This window comes from Symphodus melops, assembly GCF_947650265.1.
Source record: "Symphodus melops genome assembly, chromosome: 9".
NCBI classification, from domain to species: domain Eukaryota; kingdom Metazoa; phylum Chordata; class Actinopteri; order Labriformes; family Labridae; genus Symphodus; species Symphodus melops.
Window position 1 is genome coordinate 213,514 of NC_136699.1, and position 27,921 is coordinate 241,434.

The window sequence follows — 27,921 nt, forward strand, 5'->3', positions numbered from 1 at the left end:
TCTGCTCCAAACACAGCGGCGTGCTGTGCTGTGTGTTTAGTCTGTAAATATTCGATGTGATCATAAACCTGTTCAGGTCGTCCTCCTGTCTCCCCCAACACGTGCAGCTGGAGCGTGACTCTGTGGGAGAGTGTGTCCGTGTCTTTATGGGAATAAATCAAAGCTTCTCCACTGAAGACAGAAGGAGACGTTCCTGTGGATACTACTCGCTGGAACTGAAGATTTACTGTCTTATAAAAGACAAATCAGAACGAGGCTGTGCTTGAAATTAAGAGAGAAGTGTAATTAGGTGAAGTTGCACAAAAGGCCAGTTTGCAGTGCGTGCTGCGGTCCACATGCATGCGGACATCATGACTCTGCTCTGTCTGCAGCAGTGACTGAGGTTAAGAGAGTAAACAAGTCGTGTGGTGAGCTGACACACACTAATGACACAGTCCTCCCTTTAACCCTCCATCTCTGTCTGACCATCCGGTCTCCAGGGGGGGGGGGGGGCATGGATGCTCTAATTACCTGATTGGACACCTGTGGTCTTCCCTGGGTGGGAGTGGCCTCGTAGCAGCTCCTATAATGGACTCCGTCTCACACAGGTGCTGTCCCAGCACCGAGCCAGATGGAGAGACTTCATCTTTGTCGTCCTCCTGCAGTCGTGTTTTTAAATGAGCTCTTCAGACGCTTCATCAACAGGTTCCATGATTTTCTTCTGTGCAATTCTGCTGCAATGATGACGCCGGCTGAAACACACCAATTAAAACCCACGCTGACACTGAGACCACTCGCCCGCCTGTCTCTTCAGAAAGGAGCTGCAGATGAGACTTGTTTTCCCCGGCCGCTCCTCCTCCCGCCCGGGCCTCTGTGACACTCCGTGATAAATAATAGAACTCAGATTCAGCCCGAGGCGGCGAGAAAGAGAAAGCTCCGATCAAAGGAGTGTCTGTGGAAATCTCAGCAGCGTGTGTGTGGGTGTGTGTTTATCTGAACACTGTGAAAGTTAGAGGAAAGGACGGACAGTCCAGCAGTGTTTGTGTCTGTGTTATTACAGGTATGTCAAGTTTACTCTGCAATATCTAAATTAATGAAACATGTTCAATCACCATCCGTCACCTTACAGTCGTAACGGGACGGCTCTCGTTGCTGAAGCCGCCATGACAGACAGAATGTTTATGGTCGCCATGGAAACAGCTGCTGTTACGTCACATGGTGAAGCGTGAGCTGCTCCTGAAAGCTGCCGTCCTGTTTGTGCTGCTGTGATAGAAACGTCATGTCGATGATCCTCGACCGTCCCACAGGTATCACCTCTTTAACTGCAGGAGATTCAAGATGATCGAGCCGGACAGAGGAACCTCAGGTGACCTCAGGTGACCTCACGTAACTTCAGGTGACCTCAGGTAACCTCAGGTGACCTCACGTAACTTCAGGTGACCTCAGGTAACCTCAGGTGTCCCCACGTAACTTCAGGTGACCTCAGGTAACCTCAGGTGTCCCCACGTAACTTCAGGTGACCTCAGGTAACCTCAGGTGTCCCCACGTAACTTCAGGTGACCTCAGGTAACCTCAGGTGTCCCCACGTAACTTCAGGTGACCTCAGGTAACCTCAGGTGTCCCCACGTAACTTCAGGTGACCTCAGGTAACCTCAGGTGTCCCCACGTAACTTCAGGTGACCTCAGGTGTCCTCACGTAACTTCAGGTGACCTCACGTGACCTCAGGTAACCTCAGGTGTCCCCACGTAACTTCAGGTGACCTCACGTGACCTCAGGTGACCTCAGGTAACCTCAGGTGTCCTCACGTAACTTCAGGTGACCTCAGGTAACCTCAGATGTCCCCACGTAACTTCAGGTGACCTCGGGTGACCTCAGGTGACCTCAGGTGTCCTCAGGTGTCCTCACGTAACTTCAGGTGACCTCAGGTAACCTTAGGTGTCCCCACGTAACTTCAGGTGACCTCGGGTGACCTCACGTGACCTCAGGTGTCCTCAGGTGACCTCACGTGACCTCAGGTGTCCTCAGGTAAGCAAGCGAGCGGGCAGTTAAGGGTTCTTTGTTTCTGGTGTGTGTAGATCAGTGAGAGCTGGAGGTCACATGATGTGTCACAGTTACTCTTCACTGAGCAGAAGGAGGATCATCGATTATCCTGCAGAGTCTCAAACTTTACAGCAACACGTTCGACCTTCTCTAAGGTCAGAGGTTAAAGTCATGTTTTTATAAATGTTCAGTTTAAAGTCATGTTTTTATAAATGTTCAGTTTAAAGTCATGTTTTTATAAATGTTCAGTTTAAAGTCATGTTTTTATAAATGTTCAGTTTAAAGTCATGTTTTTATAAATGTTCAGTTTAAAGTCATGTTTTTATAAATGTTCAGTTTAAAGTCATGTTTTTATAAATGTTCAGTTTAAAGTCATGTTTTTATAAATGTTCAGTTTAAAGTCATGTTTTTATAAATGTTCAGTTTAAAGTCATGTTTTTATAAATGTTCAGTTTAAAGTCATGTTTTTATAAATGTTCAGTTTAAAGTCATGTTTTTATAAATGTTCAGTTTAAAGTCATGTTTTTATAAATGTTCAGTTTAAAGTCATGTTTTTATAAATGTTCAGCTTAAAGTCATGTTTTTATAAATGTTCAGTTTAAAGTCATGTTTTTATAAATGTTCAGTTTAAAGTCATGTTTTTATAAATGTTCAGTTTAAAGTCATGTTTTTATAAATGTTCAGAGAGGACGGCAGGAGGAGAAGCAGACTGACTCTCGTCCTCATGGTTTGCAGTTAGTCTGGATTTTGCATCTTGAGTGGGAGGGTGGTGTGTGTGTGTGTGTGTGTGTGTGTGTGTGTGTGTGTGTGTGTGTGTGTGTGTGTGTGTGTGTGTGTGTGTGTGTGTGTGTGTGTGTGTGTGTGTGTGTGTGTGTGTGTGTGTGTGTGTGTGTGTGTGTGTGTGTGTGTGTGTGTGTGTGTGTGTGTGTGTGTGTGTGTGTGTTTACCTCGCAGGTGGGCTTGCTCAGGTTCAGACTGCACTGACTCATCCTGCTGCTCAGCAGACAAACAGCATGGTTTACAAAATGTACCATGAAATGAGTGAGTGGGAGGTTCTTGAGTCATGCAGTGTTGACTGACAGCTGCAACACTTTCAAAGCTCGTCTGAGTGCTACCTGAGTTTAAAGGGACAGTTCACCTGTTAGCATGAAGCTTCGTATCGTTAGAAACCTGGTCCTCATTTTCCCTTCAGACGGGAAAGATCCGTACTCCGTTTCGAAAGAAACCCCGATGACGCAGAAATCCTGGTTTTGCATCATCGGAGGCTGCTGAGATTGGAGGAGGTGAAACTACATCGCTAGTTCCTCATATTTACAGACCTATCACAGATCAGTGGGCGGGGCTTCACTCCCACAATCAAAACTTCTTGAATGCTGCGACGAAGATCGGTGAAATGTTTCCATAACACATGAGTGCACCATAACATCCTCCTCTTCGGTGGGCGTGGCCTGCAGTGCTATGCATTCTGGGAGTTGTTGTCTTTCATCCACATGAGCTGAAAAGAAACTTTCTGCTTTTCTTGGTCAAGAAGGCTCCAACCTTTCTTGGACAGATACCGATTCATTAAACGGGGAAGTGTCCCTTTAAAGCAGGCGTGTGGTCATTACATCAGAAACTGGTCAGTCCATTGGACATCAGACTTCATCGTTATTTATTGTGAATTTTGAAGGACTGAGAGTGAAACATTCCTTCTGGGCTTCCAGCTACATGTGAGTACCACACGCTTCACGACATGAAGACCCAGGAGCATCGAACTGGACCGCTCGTTTCCTCAGAAGAACAAAAAAACATACAGTATAACAAAATGAATCCCTTCAACAGTGTCAATGTGACTTCCTCCCTGCTCAGTGTGGACTTCCTGTAGACGAGCGCCATGTAAAGATCCGTCCAATAACTTTGATTAAAGATAGAATTAATCAATTATCTGTAGGACAAGATGTTATCATGCTGAGTGTTTTCCCAAACATCAAGAAGGAGGGATTTTGTTTGCAGAGAAAATTACATTATTCAAAGTCCCCCGCCCCCCCCCCTTCTCATTTTTTGATCCTTTGAAGCGGTTGAGATGTGAATTCAGCTGATTTATTTGCAGTCTAATCTCTGCAAACATTCAGTGTTTATACTCCATATAGTTGCTTTTGCTGTAGCTGCAGACGGTAATGACGCTGCAGGATCACGACAGCGAGAATCTGCGGGGTCACATGAGGTCACATGAGGTCACAGAGAGGAGCTGCTCATACAGACAGACTGAAACACACAGGAAGCAGGTAACAGCTGCTGTTTACTGCTGCTGAGCATCCAGCCATTACCTCCAGTCACTGGAATGAGACCGTTTTAGAGAGCTAAATATTTACATCCTCCTCCCAAAGTGCTGCCCTTTCACTGTTTTATAACCACCAACCATTCGCCAGCTTTGAAAACAGAGAACTCTAAAGGTTGGTCAGTGGACTTTCGTACCTTCATTTGCACCGAGAGCGAGGTCAGCGTCTGCAGCCTCATCACCATCTTTTTGATCTTTCCATTTTCTAAACTTTCAACAGTAAAAGCTGGTAAGTGGACTTCACATTAATGTTGAGCCTTCGCTTGCATTTAAAGCGAGGTCAGCGTCTGCAGCCTTGTCAACATCTCTTCATGAAATCAAATTTCAAAACAGATTAATTTCCTTCATTTCAGACGATTGGTGACGAGCTGTGAGTGTGAGCGAGAGCACGCAAGAGGTAGAGAACGAGCAGAGAGGCTGTGATTGGTTCATCAGAGAGCAGGGAGACAGGGAGGCTGTGATTGGTTCATCAGAGAGCAGGGAGGCTGTGATTGGTTCATCAGAGAGCAGGGAGGCTGTGATTGGTTCATCAGAGAGCAGGGAGGCTGTGATTGGTTCATCAGAGAGCAGGGAGACAGGGAGGCCTGTGATTGGTTCATCAGAGAGCAGGGAGACAGGGAGGCCTGTGATTGGTTCATCAGATTGGTACCTCGTGGCAGACATTGGTTGAAGTTTTTACAGATTTACAAACTGATCCAGATGATGGATTTACTTTGTTCCTTTTTCAGAGAACCTGAGTTATTAATGTCTGTCAGGACCTAAAGACAGTTTAAACCAGGATATTAAAAAGTGGATCTGGAGGACCCACTTTTCCACCCTGCCTTTAAGAGTGAAGCAGCAGCTCTTTATGTTTGTGTTGAATCCGTCGGGACGCTTCAGCAGAGAGACAGCTTCACGTCCCTTCTCGTGATTACATCATTATCAGATTATCTGAACAGTGGGCTGTGCACTGTGTGGGGTTAATAGAGATTACAGTAATGATGCTCTGATGTTTCAGACACAGAATTACATGAAGACCTTCATGAGTCTCTCAGCGGGTCTGTTTGTTTATCACAGAGTGTCAGGATGCATATAGATGCATAATGTTCTGTGTGTGTATGGGCGTGACACACACACACACACACACACACACACACACACACACACACACACACACACACACATACACACACACTTGCACTGCACATGTCTCGCTGTCTGATGGTGCACCAGTTCTCCCAGTGACTGGTGCAGCCTGGTGAGACTGAGCTCCTCAGGTGGAGTCGCTCATGAAGAAGGAAACACTGCCATCTAGTGGAGGAAACTCGCTGCTCTTCTGAGCCATTTTGTTCTGAAGGATTTGATCATTAAAATGTCAAACGCCTGCTTTTAACTCTGCCAAAGCTCCAGTTTTTATTTTTGTCTTTTCATGCTCTTCATCCTCCACACGGCTCTTTGACTTCGCTCTGACTTCACATTACATGTAAAAGAAGGGATGGCTGTCCTGTTTTCCAGGTCATTCCGTGTTGGACAGGACTTCACCCGCTGTGCAGCTGACCTCTTCCCGTCTGAAAGGTGGCGTGTGTAAGCGGAGGGCTGGGCGGGGTTTGATGTGGTGGAAATGAAGATTCTTCATTTCATCCTGTTTCCAAAGACAGTGTGTCTAACCCGAACCCAGGACCCTGCTTTGGTCTGTAAGGGGGCGCTGGGGGCTCAGTGGTTAGAGCCTGCAGGTCTGGGTCTAACCTCACAGTGGAGGAGTCCATCGTGATGTTTAATCCATCACTTTTCTTACTCACTGCTGGGTGGGCGGGGCTACTGTAACCGTCCAATGACAGACAGATTTCTCTCTGCTAATGTTGTGTTTTCTTGAATCTGTCACACATAAACACTCAGCTCCACATCTGTCTCACACATCTGCATGAGGTGCCCTCATGGTCAACAGCTTCAGATTAAAGTGTCCATGTATATAAGACTGCTGTGATTCAGTCTCAGCACATCCGACATGTTCTCCTGGCGTTTAGAGGAAAACGAGAGGCTTTAAAAATAGTGTTATTAGCAGTCATCACTTCCTGCCGAGCTCACGGAGACAGACGCTGAAATGTGACCCTGGCGCTGCGACTACTTTTGAAATCCCTGTTGCATAGCAACACATCTCCGTCTGCAGCTCGGCTTCTCCCCACCCGAGAAACAACTGTCACTTTGACTTCACAGGCAGCTTCTCTCTGAAACACCAGGAAACTTTCTCCAGAGGGAAACACAAACAGCGTTCTGTCTGAAGAGAAGGGGCGGAGCTTCCTCTGCAGAAAGGTCGAGTGGAATCACACAGCTCATTATTATGATGATGATGATCAGACATAAAGACGCTGTGGTTAACGTTCAGTGTGTTATCTGGTTAAAGACTTAGAAACCTGTCAGCTCCTTTTGTCTCTGTGACCGAGGTGAAGGTGTCCAAACTCACACTCCTGCCCCACCACGGTGCATTTACCCTGACACGCCTCCACACTTCCTGCCCCGGCCACGCCTGGATGATTATCTCGATGCTGAACTCTCAGAGGTGTTGACTCAAAGAGACTAAAGCTGCAACCTCTAAAGCTCCAACATGTGCAAAGTAAAGGTCATCAATCAGTGTTTACGCTGTCAGTGCAGGCGCCGTTTTACCTTACATAACGTTCCTGCCTGTCCGGTTTGGAGGCGAGGATGGAGGGCGGGCTTTGTAAGGTCGGGGGTGTGGCTTGATCAGATGTGGCGGTTCATGCAGTGGTGCAGGTGCAGATTGAGTCATGTGTAAACAAAATGAAAACACGCCCGTCCTAATGACCACTTTTGATTTAACGCTTTGTGATGGGAAAAGTTGAGTTTTTTTGTTTTTTTTGAGGCGCCACCTGACCTGAGTTAAGCCCCTCCCCTTTATCTGTTACGCCAGTTAAGACAGAAGAAAAGGAGGGAGCTGACTTCTTTCAGGTGACTTTAAAGGCCGAGCTAACGTTAGCCAAAAAGTCAAACTGTCTGAGGTGAGACTGACAGCATGACATTGTCCTTTAGTCTTTAATATCTGCAGATACTCAGGGGACACGTTATCCTGGGACAGCGTCGGCCCCGAGGGAGGACGGAGGAATGCAAGAGGGCACAATCCAGTTTTCAACAAGCTGGATTGAATTAGGTTGTAATTGTTTGGGAGGGATCCACTTCCCTCGCAGCCAGCGAGAGAGAAAGAGCAGCTTCAGATTCTAACAGGCGTTATTGCTGAGCGCTGCCTTTTTCTGAAGGAGGGCAGGTCTGCACACTTGGCCGGAGAACATGGTGTCTCTCTATTTTTATCTCTTGGCCAACAGAAGGCTTCCTGGAAGGAAAAACTGCAGAGCAAACAAGTTGCTGCAATTACTGAGGCTGGCCATGCAGAAAATCTTTCTGACAATAATGCAAATTGAAAGTCCTTTTTCCAAGCAGGATCTCCTGAAACGAACACTGTAGAGATGTGTAGAGACCATAAGGCTCACAGCTGGACCTGACCTTTGACCTCTGATATTTATCTAATGAGAAACTTTGAAGGACATTTAAAGTCACAGTGTAAGATTTCTAAATGACCTGAAGTTCATCCTGAACATGGAGTGTCATAATATACAGAAACACAAAGGTGATAAATCTGCAGAGAGGGAGATCTTTTTTTTAATTTCTGAATCAACTTTATTTGTCGTTCTTCTTTTTTTCCCTAAAAAATCATCTGAACACAACATGATAAAAGAGAGAGAGAGAGAGAGAGAGAGAGAGAGAGAGAGAGAGAGAGAGAGAGAGAGAGAGAGGCGGGGGGAGACAGACAGAGAGAGACACACAGAGAGAGAGTGAGACAGACACAGAGAGAGAGAGCGAGAGAGAGAGAGAGTGAGACAGACACAGAGAGAGAGAGACAGAGAGAGACACACAGAGAGAGAGTGAGAGAGAGAGAGAGAGAGAGAGAGAGAGACAGAGACAGACAAAGAGAGAGAGAGAGTGAGAGAGAGAGAGAGAGAGACACACACACACAGAGGGACAGAGACAGAGGGAGGGAGAGTGAGAGAAAGAGAGAGAGAGACGGGGGAGAGAAAGAGAGAGACAGAGAGAGAGAGAGGGGCGGGGGGAGAGAAAGAGAGAGACAGAGAGAGAGAGAGAGAGAGGCGGGGGAGAGAAAGAGAGAGAGAGAGAGAGCGAGAGAGAGAGAGGCGGGGGGAGAGAAAGAGAGAGAGAGAGAGAGACAGAGCAGCTCTTCATCCATCTGTATTTAAATGTTAAAGCATTGAACCATCTGTGCAGCCTGCTGGAGAAACAGCAGTAGTCTGGCGCCCTCTAGTGGACATTATCAGATATTACACACTGAAAGAGCGAGGGGGGAGAGTTTGAAATGAGAATACACATCAACATCATGTGTGTGTGTTGCTTCCTGTTTTGTCACGAAAAAACACGAAACTTAGTCATTATAATCTCAATATAATAATATGTGCCATGTAAAAATAATCAGAGACCAGACGTTCTTTCAAAATAAAACTTAATATTCTCTTATTTTGTAAAGTCATAATTTGACATGGAAGCAGACTGTTCCTTTAACAGAGAGAGGTGAGTGTAACTTTTAAACCATTACACATTTAAATGATAAAGGAACATCATTCCTTTATTACATTTTATTTAATTTAACATTTAAATTGTTTTACATGTGAAACATTCAAATGAGTATAGAGAGAGGAGCAGGGAGCAGAATAAATCTTATTTGTTTTAAAAACTTTAAATAAAGTTTGTTAGATAGATAGATAGATAGATAGATAGATAGATAGATAGATAGATAGATAGATAGATAGATAGATACTTTATTGATCCCAAGGGAAATTCAAGGCCTCCAGTAGCAGTATACAGACAGGCAGGACACAAGACATTAGTTACAACTGTTATAAAATAACAGTAGAATAAATATCACAATAACACAAACACATGACGTCATTGTTTCTTCACATGTTTAATGCTGGATTTATATATTTCAATAATAATAATAATTATATATACATACAGTATATCCATATCTGTGGTCATATGTGGGCTCCTTTCATTTAATTGGTCAAAACATCCTGTCCAAGCACCGCCTATTTCCGGACACAACTCCTTATTTTACCGCGCATGCGCGCAGTTGAACTTTTCGGCGGGGACTTGGGAGCAGGACAGTTGACAGAGAGGTCACCTTTAAAAACAGCTGATTGGACGATGGTTGAAGGTCCAGGCTGCACCCTGAACGGGGAGAAGATCCGGACCAAAGTCCAGAAAGGCCAGAAGCTGAAAGAGCTGCGAGGCAGCCTGCTCACTTCCGGGGTACGTTTGATTAATGCACCTCTGCATCTCCAGATTCATCTACATCGACAGACTACAGGATCATTTACTACATGTTCTGTGTACAGGAACATTTACTACATGTTCTGTGTACAGGAACATTTACTACATGTTCATGTTCTGTGTACAGGAACATTTACTACATGTTCTGTGTACAGGAACATTTACTACATGTTCTGTGTACAGGAACATTTACTACATGTTCTATGTTCTGTGTACAGGAACATTTACTACATGTTCTATGTTCTGTGTACAGGAACATTTACTACATGTTCTGTGTACAGGAACATTTACTACATGTTCTATGTTCTGTGTACAGGAACATTTACTACATGTTCTATGTTCTGTGTACAGGAACATTTACTACATGTTCTATGTTCTGTGTACAGGAACATTTACTACATGTTCTGTGTACAGGAACATTTACTACATGTTCTGTGTACAGGAACATTTACTACATGTTCTATGTTCTGTGTACAGGAACATTTACTACATGTTCTGTGTACAGGAACATTTACTACATGTTCATGTTCTGTGTACAGGAACATTTACTACATGTTCTGTGTACAGGAACATTTACTACATGTTCATGTTCTGTGTACAGGAACATTTACTACATGTTCTGTGTACAGGAACATTTACTACATGTTCTGTGTACAGGAACATTTACTACATGTTCATGTTCTGTGTACAGGAACATTTACTACATGTTCATGTTCTGTGTACAGGAACATTTACTACATGTTCTGTGTACAGGAACATTTACTACATGTTCATGTTCTGTGTACAGGAACATTTACTACATGTTCTGTGTACAGGAACATTTACTACATGTTCTGTGTACAGGAACATTTACTACATGTTCATGTTCTGTGTACAGGAACATTTACTACATGTTCTGTGTACAGGAACATTTACTACATGTTCTGTGTACAGGAACATTTACTACATGTTCATGTTCTGTGTACAGGAACATTTACTACATGTTCATGTTCTGTGTACAGGAACATTTACTTCATGTTCTGTGTACAGGAACATTTACTACATGTTCTGTTGTACAGGAACATTTTCTACATGTTCTGTGTACAGGAACATTTACTACATGTTCTGTGTACAGGAACATTTACTACATGTTCATGTGTACAGGAACATTTTCTACATGTTCTGTGTACAGGAACATTTTCTACATGTTCTGTGTACAGGAACATTTTCTACATGTTCTGTGTACAGGAACATTTACTACATGTTCTGTGTACAGGAACATTTACTACATGTTCTGTGTACAGGAACATTTACTACATGTTCTGTGTACAGGAACATTTACTACATGTTCTATGTTCTGTGTACAGGAACATTTACTACATGTTCTATGTTCTGTGTACAGGAACATTTACTACATGTTCTATGTTCTGTGTACAGGAACATTTACTACATGTTCTGTGTACAGGAACATTTACTACATGTTCTGTGTACAGGAACATTTACTACATGTTCTATGTTCTGTGTACAGGAACATTTACTACATGTTCTGTGTACAGGAACATTTACTACATGTTCATGTTCTGTGTACAGGAACATTTACTACATGTTCTGTGTACAGGAACATTTACTACATGTTCTGTGTACAGGAACATTTACTACATGTTCTGTGTACAGGAACATTTACTACATGTTCATGTTCTGTGTACAGGAACATTTACTACATGTTCATGTTCTGTGTACAGGAACATTTACTACATGTTCTGTGTACAGGAACATTTACTACATGTTCATGTTCTGTGTACAGGAACATTTACTACATGTTCTGTGTACAGGAACATTTACTACATGTTCTGTGTACAGGAACATTTACTACATGTTCATGTTCTGTGTACAGGAACATTTACTACATGTTCATGTTCTGTGTACAGGAACATTTACTACATGTTCTGTGTACAGGAACATTTACTACATGTTCATGTTCTGTGTACAGGAACATTTACTACATGTTCATGTTCTGTGTACAGGAACATTTACTTCCATGTTCTGTGTACAGGAACATTTACTACATGTTCTGTGTACAGGAACATTTTCTACATGTTCTGTGTACAGGAACATTTACTACATGTTCATGTGTACAGGAACATTTTCTACATGTTCTGTGTACAGGAACATTTACTACATGTTCATGTGTACAGGAACATTTTCTACATGTTCTGTGTACAGGAACATTTACTACATGTTCTGTGTACAGGAACATTTACTACATGTTCTGTGTACAGGAACATTTACTACATGTTCATGTTCTGTGTACAGGAACATTTACTACATGTTCATGTTCTGTGTACAGGAACATTTACTACATGTTCATGTTCTGTGTACAGGAACATTTACTACATGTTCATGTTCTGTGTACAGGAACATTTACTTCATGTTCTGTGTACAGGAACATTTACTACATGTTCTGTGTACAGGAACATTTTCTACATGTTCTGTGTACAGGAACATTTACTACATGTTCATGTGTACAGGAACATTTTCTACATGTTCTGTGTACAGGAACATTTACTACATGTTCTGTGTACAGGAACATTTACTACATGTTCATGTTCTGTGTACAGGAACATTTACTACATGTTCTGTGTACAGGAACATTTACTACATGTTCTGTGTACAGGAACATTTACTACATGTTCTATGTTCTGTGTACAGGAACATTTACTACATGTTCTGTGTACAGGAACATTTACTACATGTTCATGTTCTGTGTACAGGAACATTTACTACATGTTCTGTGTACAGGAACATTTACTACATGTTCTGTGTACAGGAACATTTACTACATGTTCTGTGTACAGGAACATTTACTACATGTTCTATGTTCTGTGTACAGGAACATTTACTACATGTTCTATGTTCTGTGTACAGGAACATTTACTACATGTTCTGTGTACAGGAACATTTACTACATGTTCTATGTTCTGTGTACAGGAACATTTACTACATGTTCTGTGTACAGGAACATTTACTACATGTTCTATGTTCTGTGTACAGGAACATTTACTACATGTTCTGTGTACAGGAACATTTACTACATGTTCTGTGTACAGGAACATTTACTACATGTTCTATGTTCTGTGTACAGGAACATTTACTACATGTTCTGTGTACAGGAACATTTACTACATGTTCATGTTCTGTGTACAGGAACATTTACTACATGTTCTGTGTACAGGAACATTTACTACATGTTCATGTTCTGTGTACAGGAACATTTACTACATGTTCTGTGTACAGGAACATTTACTACATGTTCTGTGTACAGGAACATTTACTACATGTTCATGTTCTGTGTACAGGAACATTTACTACATGTTCTGTGTACAGGAACATTTACTACATGTTCTGTGTACAGGAACATTTACTACATGTTCATGTTCTGTGTACAGGAACATTTACTACATGTTCATGTTCTGTGTACAGGAACATTTACTTCATGTTCTGTGTACAGGAACATTTACTACATGTTCTGTTGTACAGGAACATTTTCTACATGTTCTGTGTACAGGAACATTTACTACATGTTCTGTGTACAGGAACATTTACTACATGTTCATGTGTACAGGAACATTTTCTACATGTTCTGTGTACAGGAACATTTTCTACATGTTCTGTGTACAGGAACATTTTCTACATGTTCTGTGTACAGGAACATTTACTACATGTTCTGTGTACAGGAACATTTACTACATGTTCTGTGTACAGGAACATTTACTACATGTTCTGTGTACAGGAACATTTACTACATGTTCTATGTTCTGTGTACAGGAACATTTACTACATGTTCTATGTTCTGTGTACAGGAACATTTACTACATGTTCTATGTTCTGTGTACAGGAACATTTACTACATGTTCTGTGTACAGGAACATTTACTACATGTTCTGTGTACAGGAACATTTACTACATGTTCTATGTTCTGTGTACAGGAACATTTACTACATGTTCTGTGTACAGGAACATTTACTACATGTTCATGTTCTGTGTACAGGAACATTTACTACATGTTCTGTGTACAGGAACATTTACTACATGTTCTGTGTACAGGAACATTTACTACATGTTCTGTGTACAGGAACATTTACTACATGTTCATGTTCTGTGTACAGGAACATTTACTACATGTTCATGTTCTGTGTACAGGAACATTTACTACATGTTCTGTGTACAGGAACATTTACTACATGTTCATGTTCTGTGTACAGGAACATTTACTACATGTTCTGTGTACAGGAACATTTACTACATGTTCTGTGTACAGGAACATTTACTACATGTTCATGTTCTGTGTACAGGAACATTTACTACATGTTCATGTTCTGTGTACAGGAACATTTACTACATGTTCTGTGTACAGGAACATTTACTACATGTTCATGTTCTGTGTACAGGAACATTTACTACATGTTCATGTTCTGTGTACAGGAACATTTACTTCCATGTTCTGTGTACAGGAACATTTACTACATGTTCTGTGTACAGGAACATTTTCTACATGTTCTGTGTACAGGAACATTTACTACATGTTCATGTGTACAGGAACATTTTCTACATGTTCTGTGTACAGGAACATTTACTACATGTTCATGTGTACAGGAACATTTTCTACATGTTCTGTGTACAGGAACATTTACTACATGTTCTGTGTACAGGAACATTTACTACATGTTCTGTGTACAGGAACATTTACTACATGTTCATGTTCTGTGTACAGGAACATTTACTACATGTTCATGTTCTGTGTACAGGAACATTTACTACATGTTCATGTACTGTGTACAGGAACATTTACTACATGTTCATGTTCTGTGTACAGGAACATTTACTTCATGTTCTGTGTACAGGAACATTTACTACATGTTCTGTGTACAGGAACATTTTCTACATGTTCTGTGTACAGGAACATTTACTACATGTTCATGTGTACAGGAACATTTTCTACATGTTCTGTGTACAGGAACATTTACTACATGTTCATGTGTACAGGAACATTTTCTACATGTTCTGTGTACAGGAACATTTTCTACATGTTCTGTGTACAGGAACATTTTCTACATGTTCTGTGTACAGGAACATTTACTACATGTTCTATGTTCTGTGTACAGGAACATTTTCTACATGTTCTGTGTACAGGAACATTTACTACATGTTCTGTGTACAGGAACATTTACTACATGTTCATGTTCTGTGTACAGGAACATTTACTACATGTTCTGTGTACAGGAACATTTACTACATGTTCTGTGTACAGGAACATTTACTACATGTTCTATGTTCTGTGTACAGGAACATTTACTACATGTTCTGTGTACAGGAACATTTACTACATGTTCATGTTCTGTGTACAGGAACATTTACTACATGTTCTGTGTACAGGAACATTTACTACATGTTCATGTTCTGTGTACAGGAACATTTACTACATGTTCTATGTTCTGTGTACAGGAACATTTACTACATGTTCTGTGTACAGGAACATTTACTACATGTTCATGTTCTGTGTACAGGAACATTTACTACATGTTCTGTGTACAGGAACATTTACTACATGTTCATGTTCTGTGTACAGGAACATTTACTACATGTTCTATGTTCTGTGTACAGGAACATTTACTACATGTTCTGTGTACAGGAACATTTACTACATGTTCATGTTCTGTGTACAGGAACATTTACTACATGTTCATGTTCTGTGTACAGGAACATTTACTACATGTTCTGTGTACAGGAACATTTACTACATGTTCATGTTCTGTGTACAGGAACATTTACTACATGTTCTGTGTACAGGAACATTTACTACATGTTCTGTGTACAGGAACATTTACTACATGTTCATGTTCTGTGTACAGGAACATTTACTACATGTTCATGTTCTGTGTACAGGAACATTTACTACATGTTCTGTGTACAGGAACATTTACTACATGTTCATGTTCTGTGTACAGGAACATTTACTACATGTTCATGTTCTGTGTACAGGAACATTTACTTCATGTTCTGTGTACAGGAACATTTACTACATGTTCTGTTGTACAGGAACATTTTCTACATGTTCTGTGTACAGGAACATTTACTACATGTTCTGTGTACAGGAACATTTACTACATGTTCTATGTTCTGTGTACAGGAACATTTACTACATGTTCTGTGTACAGGAACATTTACTACATGTTCATGTTCTGTGTACAGGAACATTTACTACATGTTCTGTGTACAGGAACATTTACTACATGTTCTGTGTACAGGAACATTTACTACATGTTCTGTGTACAGGAACATTTACTACATGTTCATGTTCTGTGTACAGGAACATTTACTACATGTTCATGTTCTGTGTACAGGAACATTTACTACATGTTCTGTGTACAGGAACATTTACTACATGTTCATGTTCTGTGTACAGGAACATTTACTACATGTTCTGTGTACAGGAACATTTACTACATGTTCTGTGTACAGGAACATTTACTACATGTTCATGTTCTGTGTACAGGAACATTTACTACATGTTCATGTTCTGTGTACAGGAACATTTACTACATGTTCTGTGTACAGGAACATTTACTACATGTTCATGTTCTGTGTACAGGAACATTTACTACATGTTCATGTTCTGTGTACAGGAACATTTACTTCCATGTTCTGTGTACAGGAACATTTACTACATGTTCTGTGTACAGGAACATTTTCTACATGTTCTGTGTACAGGAACATTTACTACATGTTCATGTGTACAGGAACATTTTCTACATGTTCTGTGTACAGGAACATTTACTACATGTTCATGTGTACAGGAACATTTTCTACATGTTCTGTGTACAGGAACATTTACTACATGTTCTGTGTACAGGAACATTTACTACATGTTCTGTGTACAGGAACATTTACTACATGTTCATGTTCTGTGTACAGGAACATTTACTACATGTTCATGTTCTGTGTACAGGAACATTTACTACATGTTCATGTTCTGTGTACAGGAACATTTACTTCATGTTCTGTGTACAGGAACATTTACTACATGTTCTGTGTACAGGAACATTTTCTACATGTTCTGTGTACAGGAACATTTACTACATGTTCATGTGTACAGGAACATTTTCTACATGTTCTGTGTACAGGAACATTTACTACATGTTCATGTGTACAGGAACATTTTCTACATGTTCTGTGTACAGGAACATTTTCTACATGTTCTGTGTACAGGAACATTTTCTACATGTTCTGTGTACAGGAACATTTACTACATGTTCTATGTTCTGTGTACAGGAACATTTTCTACATGTTCTGTGTACAGGAACATTTACTACATGTTCTGTGTACAGGAACATTTACTACATGTTCATGTTCTGTGTACAGGAACATTTACTACATGTTCTGTGTACAGGAACATTTACTACATGTTCATGTTCTGTGTCATGTTTAGATGAATCCCTTGCGGTTCTTCAGTGGTCAGTTCTCCGGGGTGGAAACTCTGGGGAAAGAGCTCTTCATGTACTTTGGACCCAGAGCGCTGAGGTGACCAACACTGTTTATATTATTATTATTATTATTATTATTATTATTATTTATCTTTATAATGTACCACCTGACCATCACTGTTTATATTATTATTATTATTTATCTTTATAATGTACCACCTGACCAACACTGTTTATATTATTATTATTTATCTTTATAATGTACCACCTGACCAACACTGTTTATATTATTATTATTTATCTTTATAATGTACCACCTGACCAACACTGTTTATATTATTATTATTATTTATCTTTATAATGTACCACCTGACCATCACTGTTTATATTATTATTATTATTTATCTTTATAATGTACCACCTGACCAACACTGTTTATATTATTATTATTATTTATCTTTATAATGTACCACCTGACCAACACTGTTTATATTATTATTATTATTATTATTTATCTTTACAATGTACCACCTGACCAACACTGTTTATATTATTATTATTTATCTTTATAATGTACCACCTGACCAACACTGTTTATATTATTATTATTATTATTATTATTTATCTTTATAATGTACCACCTGACCAACATGGTTTATATTATTATTATTATTATTATTATTTATCTTTATAATGTACCACCTGACCAACACAGTTTATATTATTAGTATTATTATTTATATTTGTAGTATACCACCTGACCAACACAGTTTATAGTATTATTATTATTATTATTATTTATATTTGTAGTATACCACCTGACCAACACAGTTTATAGTATTATTATTATTTATATTTATATTTGGAGTATACCACCTGACCAACACAGTTTATAGTATTATTATTATTTATATTTATATTTGGAGTATACCACCTGACCAACACAGTTTATAGTATTATTATTATTATTATTATTATTTATATTTGTAGTATACCACCTGATCAACACAGTTTATAGTATTATTATTATTATTATTATTATTATTTATATTTGTAGTATACCACCTGATCAACACAGTTTATAGTATTATTATTATTTATAAAATAGCAGCTGGTGAAATAAAACCGTTCAGTGAGGATATGAAAGGTCCAGAGGAGGTTTTATTTGGAGAGAAATAAAGTCTCTCTAATGTCCTGTTGTCCAGCCTTGTCCTCACTGCAGCACGCTGTCTTTTAAAGGAGTTTGTCTTTCATGCTCAGAGTCCACTTTGGGATGAACGGATCGATGCGTATAAACCCGGCGGTCAGAGCGGAGACGAGCGGCTCCTCACCAGTGCTGGAAATCCACCTGACGAACGACACGGTGTGCTTCTTTGACAGCACTGTGGAAATAAGGTAACGGGGACGCCAGCAGAGCAGAGATAGATTGAGGTGACAGAAGTTCACCTTGGGCTGTGAGTCTCATTCAGACAGTGTGTCCTACATTAGCGCTGTGTCTCTACTCTGTGGATATTGTTGCATGAAAAAACAGTCTCCTCGGCTCGACATTCGCCCTGCTCGCTGACTGCAGGCTCCTCGTGTGCACCAGACAGACATTCATTCTGTCTGTCTGAGCACTCTCACCTCCGCCGCCCTGTCCCAGAACAAACAAAGAGCTCTGAAGACTGTACCAGTTAACAGCAGCCATATATTGTGTGAATGCCTCCAGGACTGTAAACTGTGTGCTGGCAGGTTAACGGAGGACTGCGAGCAGAGGGTGAAGACTCTGGAGTGTCTGGACGTCTGCTCCCCCAGGTTCAGCTTCTCCCGCTCCGTGGACGCCGTGCGCAGCCAGAGAGGCAGGATGCTGTGCGACGTTCTCCTGGATCAGGCCGTCATGCCGGGAGTCGGCAACATCATTAAAAACGAAGCCCTGTTTGACTCGGGCCTCCATCCAGCCGTGAAGGTATGGAGCAGATGATAGATTGTGTTCAGGGGGGGAACAGGGGGGGGGGGATGCACGATGATGACTGTGGGAGGAAAAGTTGAAGCCCTTTGTATTATTGCAGCGAGCACGGTGAGAAAGACAAACAGGCGCACTGCGGCACAGCTGGCCTCCCTCTCTCTCTCTCTCTCTGTGTGTTTCATTCACTTGTATGAAGTCCCTCAAACATCGTCTCTCAGACACGCTCTGCTCGCTGTGACCTGTCCTCTTCTTCTGTTAGAGCAGAGTCAGATATAAGAGTCAGCTATAAGAGCGACAAGTGTTGGTGTGCTTTCATTCAGAGTCAGGGGGGGACACACAGTTAGTAAATCTCCTCCATGTCTGAGATGCTTCCCTGATTGACAGGCGTCCTCGCCTCTTGTTTTGTTGTGTTGGCAGGTTCAGCAGCTGAGAGACGAGCAGATTCATCACTTGGTGAAGATGACGCGTGACTTCACTCTTCTGTTTTACAAGGTTGCTATGTGTTGTGTTAGCATGTATGCTTTCAGGAGTCTGACTGGGATGATGGCTTAATTAAGCCCCGCCCCCCTGTGCACGCTGACACAAACAGAGAGGTGAATGTTTCCTCCTCCTGATCCTCTCTCTCGTCTCCATCAGTGTCGTAAATCCGGCTCGGCGCTCTCCAAACATTACAAAGTCTACAAGCGTCCCCGCTGTGGCCAGTGCTCCGCCGGCGTCACAGTCTGTCGTCTTGGAGACAACGGGAGGATGACTTACTTCTGCGAGCGCTGTCAGAAGGCGGATCCCAGCGGCGTTGAAATCAGGTAGACGTCCTGACGTGGCGCTCTGCAGGACGCCGGCCTTGAAGTTTGGCCTTGGTGCTGCACAGGAATGTAAAATATGAATATTTTTAATACAAACTTCATAGAGGAGAATAATACCATGAGACCAGGGTTCCCCAGGCGTCCTGGAAAACCTTGAAAACGATTGAAACCAGCACAGAATGAAAGGGTTAAATGATGTCAGAGAGGACGTGTGTAGAATCAGCTGCTCCATGCGTTCTGTCCTGGCATCAGTCTGCAGAGCAGAACATTAAAAAGTACAAACAGAGATCCTAACCTGATAGGAGCAGAACGTCCTGACATCACGGCAGCTCTCTGTCTTTGAGCCCATCGAATGGTGAGAAGCTTTAATTCTGCTGATCCACGTTTAAGGCCGTCGCTCGGCTCAGTCAGCCTGTGCACAAAGTTCCTGTCAGATAACATGCTCACATTTGGAGAGGCCATCTTTGCAGGCAGATGGGCTTGGCAGGGAGCAGGAAGTGTTATGTGTGGGGGGGGGGATTAATGTGCATCTAAGGCTGTGTTTGCCAGCCAGGGCCCGGGCTCAACACCTCCTGGCTGGTGTTTGAGCAGAGCTTTGTGAGGGGTTACAGCCTGAAGCCCTTACAGCACATTACACAGCTGATAAAACAACCTGCCAGGAAAGTTTCCCCCGAGCTGCTTCTGCTGCTTCTTTCCTCACACATTTGCATTCTTGTCGAACACAGTGAAGCTTCATGTCGCCGCGATGACAATTACAGGAAACACGTCTCCCATCCTCTCAACTGTTTGCATGTTCACTTTTCTCTCTGCGTGTTCTTTAAGCTGGCTTCAGTAGAAGCTGCTGCATAATTTACTGCTATAAACGTGCAGCTCTCAGCACTAATTGCTTGTTCTGGAAGTGATCAAGGACATTTATATTATGCACACATTGTAAATACTTTTGGAAGTATTTGTTGGCTGAGGCTTTAACTGTGACTTTACTGTTGGCTAATTATCCATAAACTAATGTGGGCTGTTTCCTGCTCACCGCCTCCTTCTGAACGCTGCGGTTCACAGGTTCTCTCATCCTCTGTGTCCGAGCGGCGTGCTGCGGGACGGTGATGCACCAGGCGTGTTCACCTCTGCAGCCTGCGTCACCTGTGTCCACACTGCTGCCCCCCAGTGGTGAAAGGTTGAAGCAATCCGCTGCAGAGTTCAGTCGTGACGAGGAGTGGGGGCGTGCGTGCAGCGTGAAACCTTCAGGAAGTTTCTCCGTTAGCGGGTTGGAGGAGGGTGATGAGGTTTACATCCTGCGGCGGGGTCGACCTTCCTACTCGCCACGGTCTCTTCTTTAGCTTGAGCTGTGAACACGTCCAGTTAGCACTGTCGCTCACATACTGACACCATGTGGTGGCGTATAAACCTGGAACAGGAACACGTGCTGATTCATTCTCTAAACATGAACCTTTTATTTGCACGCTGTCGTTTGTCCCTCATCCAGTAAGCTTCCAGTTAGGAACAGTCTGATTGGCTGGGCCTACAGTGAGCGAGCCAATGACAGCGTGGCCACGAAGCAGGAAGAGGACTGGGCGTGTGAGCTGTGCACGCTCATCAACCAGCCGGCTGCTGCAGCCTGTGACGCCTGCCTCACTCCCAGACCTGAGGGTGAGTCACACGGGTTATTTACGTCCACAGGCGGCGCCTTTAACGGGCCGCCACGGCGTCCTCGTTAGCGCTAGATGAAATTAAAGGAGCTGCAACTGATGGGAGTACTTCTGAGCAAGGCATTCATGACGCTCCAGTTCAGCTGCTCTCTAAGTCCCACCCCCCCACATGCCCACTGTCCTCTGATTGGCCAGCTCTAAAATACAGTATCCTGATGTTTAGCATGTTTAAGGTTTGATCAGAGCGCAGCTAGCTGAACTTCTCTCTCTCTCTCTCTCTCTCTCGTCCTCCGCAGCTCGCACAGACCACGTCAGCACAGAAGCCTTCACCGCTGATTTGATTAAATACCCGTGCATCGCCTTCACCAAGCCGCCAGACGAGCTCAAAGTCAACTGGAGGTCGGCGTTTGGGACCACCACCCTGGTTTTCTCTGACATGAGCAAGAAGCCAAAGCCCGCCCCCCCCCCTCTGTCCCCCGCCGCCGCCACTCATTTGAATTCCTCTGCGACAGAGCGAGGTTTATATAAAGACAACTGCCAGGGGACGACGAAGCCCAACTACGCCTCTGCTGGCGTGCACAAGCAAAGCGGCGAGCGCTCCAACGGGGACTCGCTGGCCTCCTACAGTCACACGGCCAAGAAAATGAGGATTGATCACAGTAACAGTGGACCCTCCAACTCCGGGTGAGTGAAGGCCTCGCCCGCCGCCGCCGCTGCATGAACACGTTTCTAACCAGAGAAGTTTCTGCAGAGACAGAAGTGTGTTTGTGAAGGCGGTCTGATGTGACCGCTGCTCTTTGATTTTTCTTCACTTCTCAGTACGAGCAAAACAGGAGCGACGAGCCGCGACTCGGCCGTCTCTCCCGGTGCCAGCGGCCCGTGTTGTGCTTCCCATCGCCGGCCCGCCGTCCTCAGGACGGTGCACAAGGACGGGGACAACAAGGGCCGCACCTTCTACTTCTGCTCGCTTCCCCGGGAGACCAAGTGTGACTTCTTTGAGGTGAGGACGGAGGCAGCTCCTCGCCGTGTTCTTAAAGAATCTGAAACTTTCAGCTTTGTTAACCTCTGTTCTCCGTTCGCAGTGGGCGGACATGCACTTCCCTTTCTGTCACCACGGGAGACGCTGTTTAATGAGGACCGTCCTGAAACTAGGACCCAACAACGGCCGCACTTTCTACACCTGCAGCTCTCACAAGGGTCAACAGTGTGACTTCTTCCAGTGGGCAGGCAGCGGCCCGGGGAGCTCCGCCCTCTCACGGAGCTGACGCCATGTTTTAAAGAAGACTCTGAGGAAACTCATTAATTAAACGAGCTTTTATTTGTGAATGAAAACAGGGGTGCAGCATTTAAAAGCAGTAAACAGATTTGAGGAGCGGCGTGTCGGACTCCGAGTCGGACACCATGAAGTGGAACTGGGAGAAGCCGGCTGCTTTGTTACAGGCTGCACCTGAGGAGACAAACAGAGCACAGATGGAACCTGTCAAACCTCGTCAGATGGGACTGTAGCATGATTCATGTCACATGTGTCATGTGACTGGGTCAGGGTGAAGCTGCTGTGTGGTTTCACTGTGTCAGCCTGCAGAGCAGGAAGCAGCTGAGACTTCACATGAGTGTCTGAAGGAAGCGTGTTAGCTGCTGTCTGGAGAACAAGGTGTGCACGTGCTGGAACAGAGTGTGTGATCCTGCAGACGGGATCTCACACTTCAGAACATCAGACGCTTTTATACGACTGTAACCGTTTGGAAGTGAGAAATGTAGCGCTTTAAATAAAGACCTCTGTTATACACAGTTCAGTTCTTTCATAGTTTGAAACATGCAGATCAGGACGTAGAAGGTTCTGCACACGTCTCATCCTGACTTCAGGGGATGAGCACAGTGTGAAGGCGTGCACGGTGAGCGTGCACGTGTTAGTGTCACAGCAGCTGAACAGGCCGCACACTCACCATAATGGCCCGTAGTGTTTGCACAGATGATGGCTCCGAAGAAGTCGGAGTAATGCCTCTTGATTCTGGAAATGGCCGTCTTGCAGGCTGCCGAGGGATCTGCACCGGCCCTCATCAGCTCCACGGCCAAGTAACTGTTGGCAGGAAGACACGCAGCACACATGAGGCAAGCTAACGAGGGCTGTCAGGGCCGCCGACCACGACCACGAGGAACACAACTTCAAAATAGCATCTTCAGCTCGTCAGCTTCCTGCAGCTGAGCGAGACCGAGCAGCTCATGATGTGCCGAGTGTTTCACTTTGACAAAGACGCTGTTTCAGATCGTCTGATGTCATCAGCGTACAGTTCCACGCTGCTCCGAGGAGTTCTGAAGAACCAGCGGGCCGAACCTGTGCAGGCTGCAAACACACGGCATCCTGCCTGTGGCGTGGACGTGACTCACTGTGCTCGTGCAGCCAGCCTCTAGTGGACACTTTGAGGAAGTGCAGCTTGAAATGAACGTCAGAGGTTAGTTTAGGTACAATGTCCCCACTTTGACAGGACGGTGTGTAAACACACACTGAGGACAGGAAGTGAGTGAACCAGCTGACAGAGTGTGCAGGTGTCCTCACAGATGAAATATATAAAACTCTTGTGAGGCTGCCTGAAACAAACAGCAGCTAACGTGAAACCTGGCCTCGTCTGTGGAACGCACAGATGACAGTTTTGGGGCACGGCAGTCACGCCTCCGCTCTCTACGCTCGTACTGTTGCACTTCCAGCGAGACTCCAGAAAAGTGTCTGTTTAAAGACTACACGTGTCACAGGAAGCCGTGTCACAGGAAGCCGTGTCACAGGAAGCCGTGTCACAGTCCTATTAGTGTGAGGAATAATCCCCTGGCAGGGTGAAGGACACAATAATCATTTACTCACTATGTATTATTTCTTTTCTCAGACAAACGCTCGTCCTCTCTTTCAGGACTGCAGAGCGCTGACTCAGCAGAACCACACACTCCACAGAACCACACACTCAGCAGAACCACACACTCCACAGAACCACACACTCAGCAGAACCACACACTCCACAGAACCACACACTCAGCAGAACCACACACTCAGCAGAACCACACACTCAGCAGAACCACACACTCCACAGAACCACACACTCAGCAGAACCACACACTCCACAGAACCACACACTCAGCAGAACCACACACTCAGCAGAACCACACACTCAGCAGAACCACACACTCCACAGAACCACACACTCCACAGAACCACACACTCAGCAGAACCACACACTCAGCAGAACCACACACTCAGCAGAACCACACACTCCACAGAACCACACACTCAGCAGAACCACACACTCAGCAGAACCACACACTCCACAGAACCACACACTCAGCAGAACCACACACTCCACAGAACCACACACTCAGCAGAACCACACAATCAGCAGAACCACACACTCCACAGAACCACACACTCAGCAGAACCACACACTCAGCAGAACCACACACTCAGCAGAACCACACACTCCACAGAACCACACACTCAGCAGAACCACACACTCCACAGAACCACACACTCCACAGAACCACACACTCCACAGAACCACACACTCAGCAGAACCACACACTCAGCAGAACCACACACTCAGCAGAACCACACACTCCACAGAACCACACACTCAGCAGAACCACACACTCCACAGAACCACACACTCCACAGAACCACACACTCCACAGAACCACACACTCAGCAGAACCACACACTCAGCAGAACCACACACTCAGCAGAACCACACACTCCGCAGAACCACACACTCCGCAGAACCACACACTCCACAGAACCACACACTCAGCAGAACCACACAATCAGCAGAACCACACACTCAGCAGAACCACACACTCCACAGGTCGGCGGGGGAGTTACCTCGGCAGGAAGCGCATCATGACGTCTCCGTCTCCTGTAGCAGCAGCCCCGCCCGCTGAACTGTCGGCGTAGCCCCCGGCCCCGACGATGGGAGAGTCCCCAACACGGCTGCAGGACAGGAGGAGGAGCACGGACTTCAACCTTCATCCAGTCAAAACTGCTGAGTCATCAAAACATCCCCCCCCTCCACATACCCGGGAACTTTGTGTGTCATTCCATTGGTCGATGTCCCCACAGCCACGTGACCGTGCTGGTCCAGAGCAATCATCCCTGTTTGAAGACAGAAAGGTCAAAGTTCTTCTCAAGCTCCTCCAGGCTCCAGGTCCGGACCAGAGTCCAGCTCAGACCCCTTTAGAGGAGGGGCTCAGTGTAAACCTACCGATGGTGTCATGGGAGCGTGTGTCGGCGTGCGGGGGCCTCTTGCTCGGGTGCAGCATCGCTCTGGGCTTGTAGGGTCCGCACGACGTGGAAGGATCCGGAAACACATTCTTTAAAGAGAAGACAAACGAGCTTTAAGCTGCACAACCCGGGTCTACTGCAGTCTGACCTGATGGACTCTGTGGGTCGTCCCTGAGTCCACCTCAAGCAGGGAGGGAGAGACGTGAGCGGGAAAAGAGCCAGAGGTCAGAGTCTAACCCGGGTCGGTCTCTGTGGAGGACTCTGTAAGCGCTCGACAGGAGAAATATTTCACTGAGTGAATAAAAAGATTTACTGGATGAAACTTCACAAGTTCATTTCCTGAAGACTGAAATGATTCTTTAACTGCAGAGAGAGACGGGAGAGTCTGCAGAGCCTAAAGGGTTAAACACACACACACACAGGCACAGGCACACGCACACACACACACACACACACACACACACACACACACACACCTTTCTATAGTTGGGTTGGCAGTCGGCCTGCAGCCACTGTGTGAAGATGTTCCTGGACTTGTTGGTGGTCAGGTCTTCGGAGGTGAAGCCCATGTTTTCAGCAAACAGCGACGCTGTGAGGAGAGAAGAAGAAGAAGGAAAGCATCAGTCTCTCTCTTCCAGACGAGTGGCGTGCTCCGCCCCCTCCTCCACTACTTCCTGTCTGTCCTGAGAGCAGGAAGCCTCTGCTTGTGTTTGTATGGATCAGCGTGGAGGTCAAACGTACCCGCCTCTCCGACCAGCAGCGTGTGCTCCGTGTGCTCCATCACGGCTCGAGCCACTCCGATGGCGTTCTTGATTCTCCTCAGATCAGCCACTGAGCCCACGTCCATGGTGTCCCTGAGCAGAGGACACAGGACAGATCTGAGCGTCTCCTGTCCTTCACAGACCCACACTGAGCCCCCCCCCCCCTGAGGTGTCTCTGTGATTGACAGGCGGTCCCAGTTTTCAGGGAGGTGAACCTGCCTGACAGACGAGGTGTAACCACCACGCCACGTCCACCACTGATGACATCATCGGCTCACCCGTTCATGATCAGCGCGTCCAGTGTGGTCTCTCCGGACTCGTCCGGACTGCCCCCGTATCCCACGCTGCCATCGCACTGCTCGGCCTCACAGCGAGCGCAGCCTCTCTCCACGGCGTCCAGCGCCGAGCCGCCGGACTGCAGGACACGCCACGCTGCGTTCAAACAGAGCACAGGTCAACACTCAGCACGCCACGCACTGACCAACATCCTCCACCAGGAGGTTCAACGGCCTTCACACAGACGCCAGCAGCACCGGGAACGCCTGAAAACAATCAGAGAAGATTCCAGATTCCATCATCCCGTGTGTGTGTGTGTGTGTGTGTGTGTGTGTGTGTGTGTGTGTGTGTGTGTGTGTGTGTGTGTGTGTGTGTGTGTGTGTGTGTGTGTGTGTGTGTGTGTGTGTGTGTGTGTGTGTGTGTGTGTGTGTGTGTGTGTGTGTGCGTGTGTGCGCGTGTGCGCACACACTCATGGAGAGCTGCTCTGCCACCCTCCGGTTCCTGCTGCCCCGGAGCTCGTCTTTTCTTCAGGGGCGCCGGAGGCCTCAAAGCTGACGGCCCGGGTTTGAATCCGACCTGAGGCTCCTTCCCTGCACGTCATTCTCCCTTCTCCCTTCTCCCTTCTCCCCTCTCTCTCTCTCTCTCTCTCTCTCTCTCTCTCTCTGCAGCATGTCTCACCTGCAGCATGTCTCACCTGCAGCATGTCTCACCTGCAGCATGTCTCACCTGTCTCACCTGCAGCATGTCTCACCTGTCTCACCTGCAGCATGTCTCACCTGTCTCACCTGCAGCATGTCTCACCTGCAGCTGTCGCATTCCTGAAGGGCCACGTGTTGATGACGAGAGGTAGTGACGTTTGTCCGAGAGGAAGCAGAAAGCTCAAAGAAATCAGAAGCGATAAAACAAACATTTTACCCTGGCAGCACACACACGCACGCACGCGCACAGACGCACGCACACGCGCAGAGGATTGCTCACGTGCGTGCGGTGACGCAAGCGGGAGAGAAAGGGTTAAATGTTAGCGGCTGCTCCTGTCTAAAGTGAAATTAAAGAGAGTTCTCGGCAGTTCATAGAAGAGGACTCAAACTACGTTATGTCTAAACTTCC

At 44.8% G+C, this 27,921-nt stretch overlaps 2 protein-coding genes across 3 annotated transcripts; one reads left to right on the forward strand and one right to left on the reverse strand.

The window, feature by feature from the left end:
• Positions 1-9,495: 9,495 nt before the first annotated feature.
• neil3 (nei-like DNA glycosylase 3) lies at positions 9,496-22,834 on the forward strand. The gene is made up of 10 exons (XM_079352143.1): positions 9,496-9,647; positions 17,134-17,225; positions 18,389-18,523; positions 18,860-19,073; positions 19,491-19,565; positions 19,710-19,876; positions 21,357-21,520; positions 21,816-22,203; positions 22,339-22,519; positions 22,602-22,834. Exons 1-10 carry the CDS (start codon positions 9,543-9,545, stop codon positions 22,782-22,784), a joined length of 1,704 nt encoding a protein of 567 aa, XP_079208269.1. The 5' UTR covers positions 9,496-9,542; the 3' UTR covers positions 22,785-22,834.
• Positions 22,819-27,908, reverse strand: aga (aspartylglucosaminidase). Of its 2 annotated transcripts, none has more exons than XM_079352149.1 (9): positions 27,600-27,908; positions 26,817-26,970; positions 26,519-26,631; positions 26,254-26,366; positions 25,758-25,866; positions 25,573-25,648; positions 25,379-25,486; positions 23,463-23,596; positions 22,819-22,966 (listed from the first exon to the last, which is right to left on the reverse strand). In XM_079352149.1, the coding sequence occupies exons 1-9, from the start codon at positions 27,628-27,630 to the stop codon at positions 22,866-22,868; spliced, it is 939 nt and encodes a 312-aa protein (XP_079208275.1). In that variant the 5' UTR covers positions 27,631-27,908; the 3' UTR covers positions 22,819-22,865. The 2 variants fall into 2 exon arrangements, with proteins under 2 accessions (XP_079208275.1, XP_079208274.1); XM_079352148.1 differs by having other exon boundaries at positions 27,616-27,904.
• Positions 27,909-27,921: the final 13 nt, after the last annotated feature.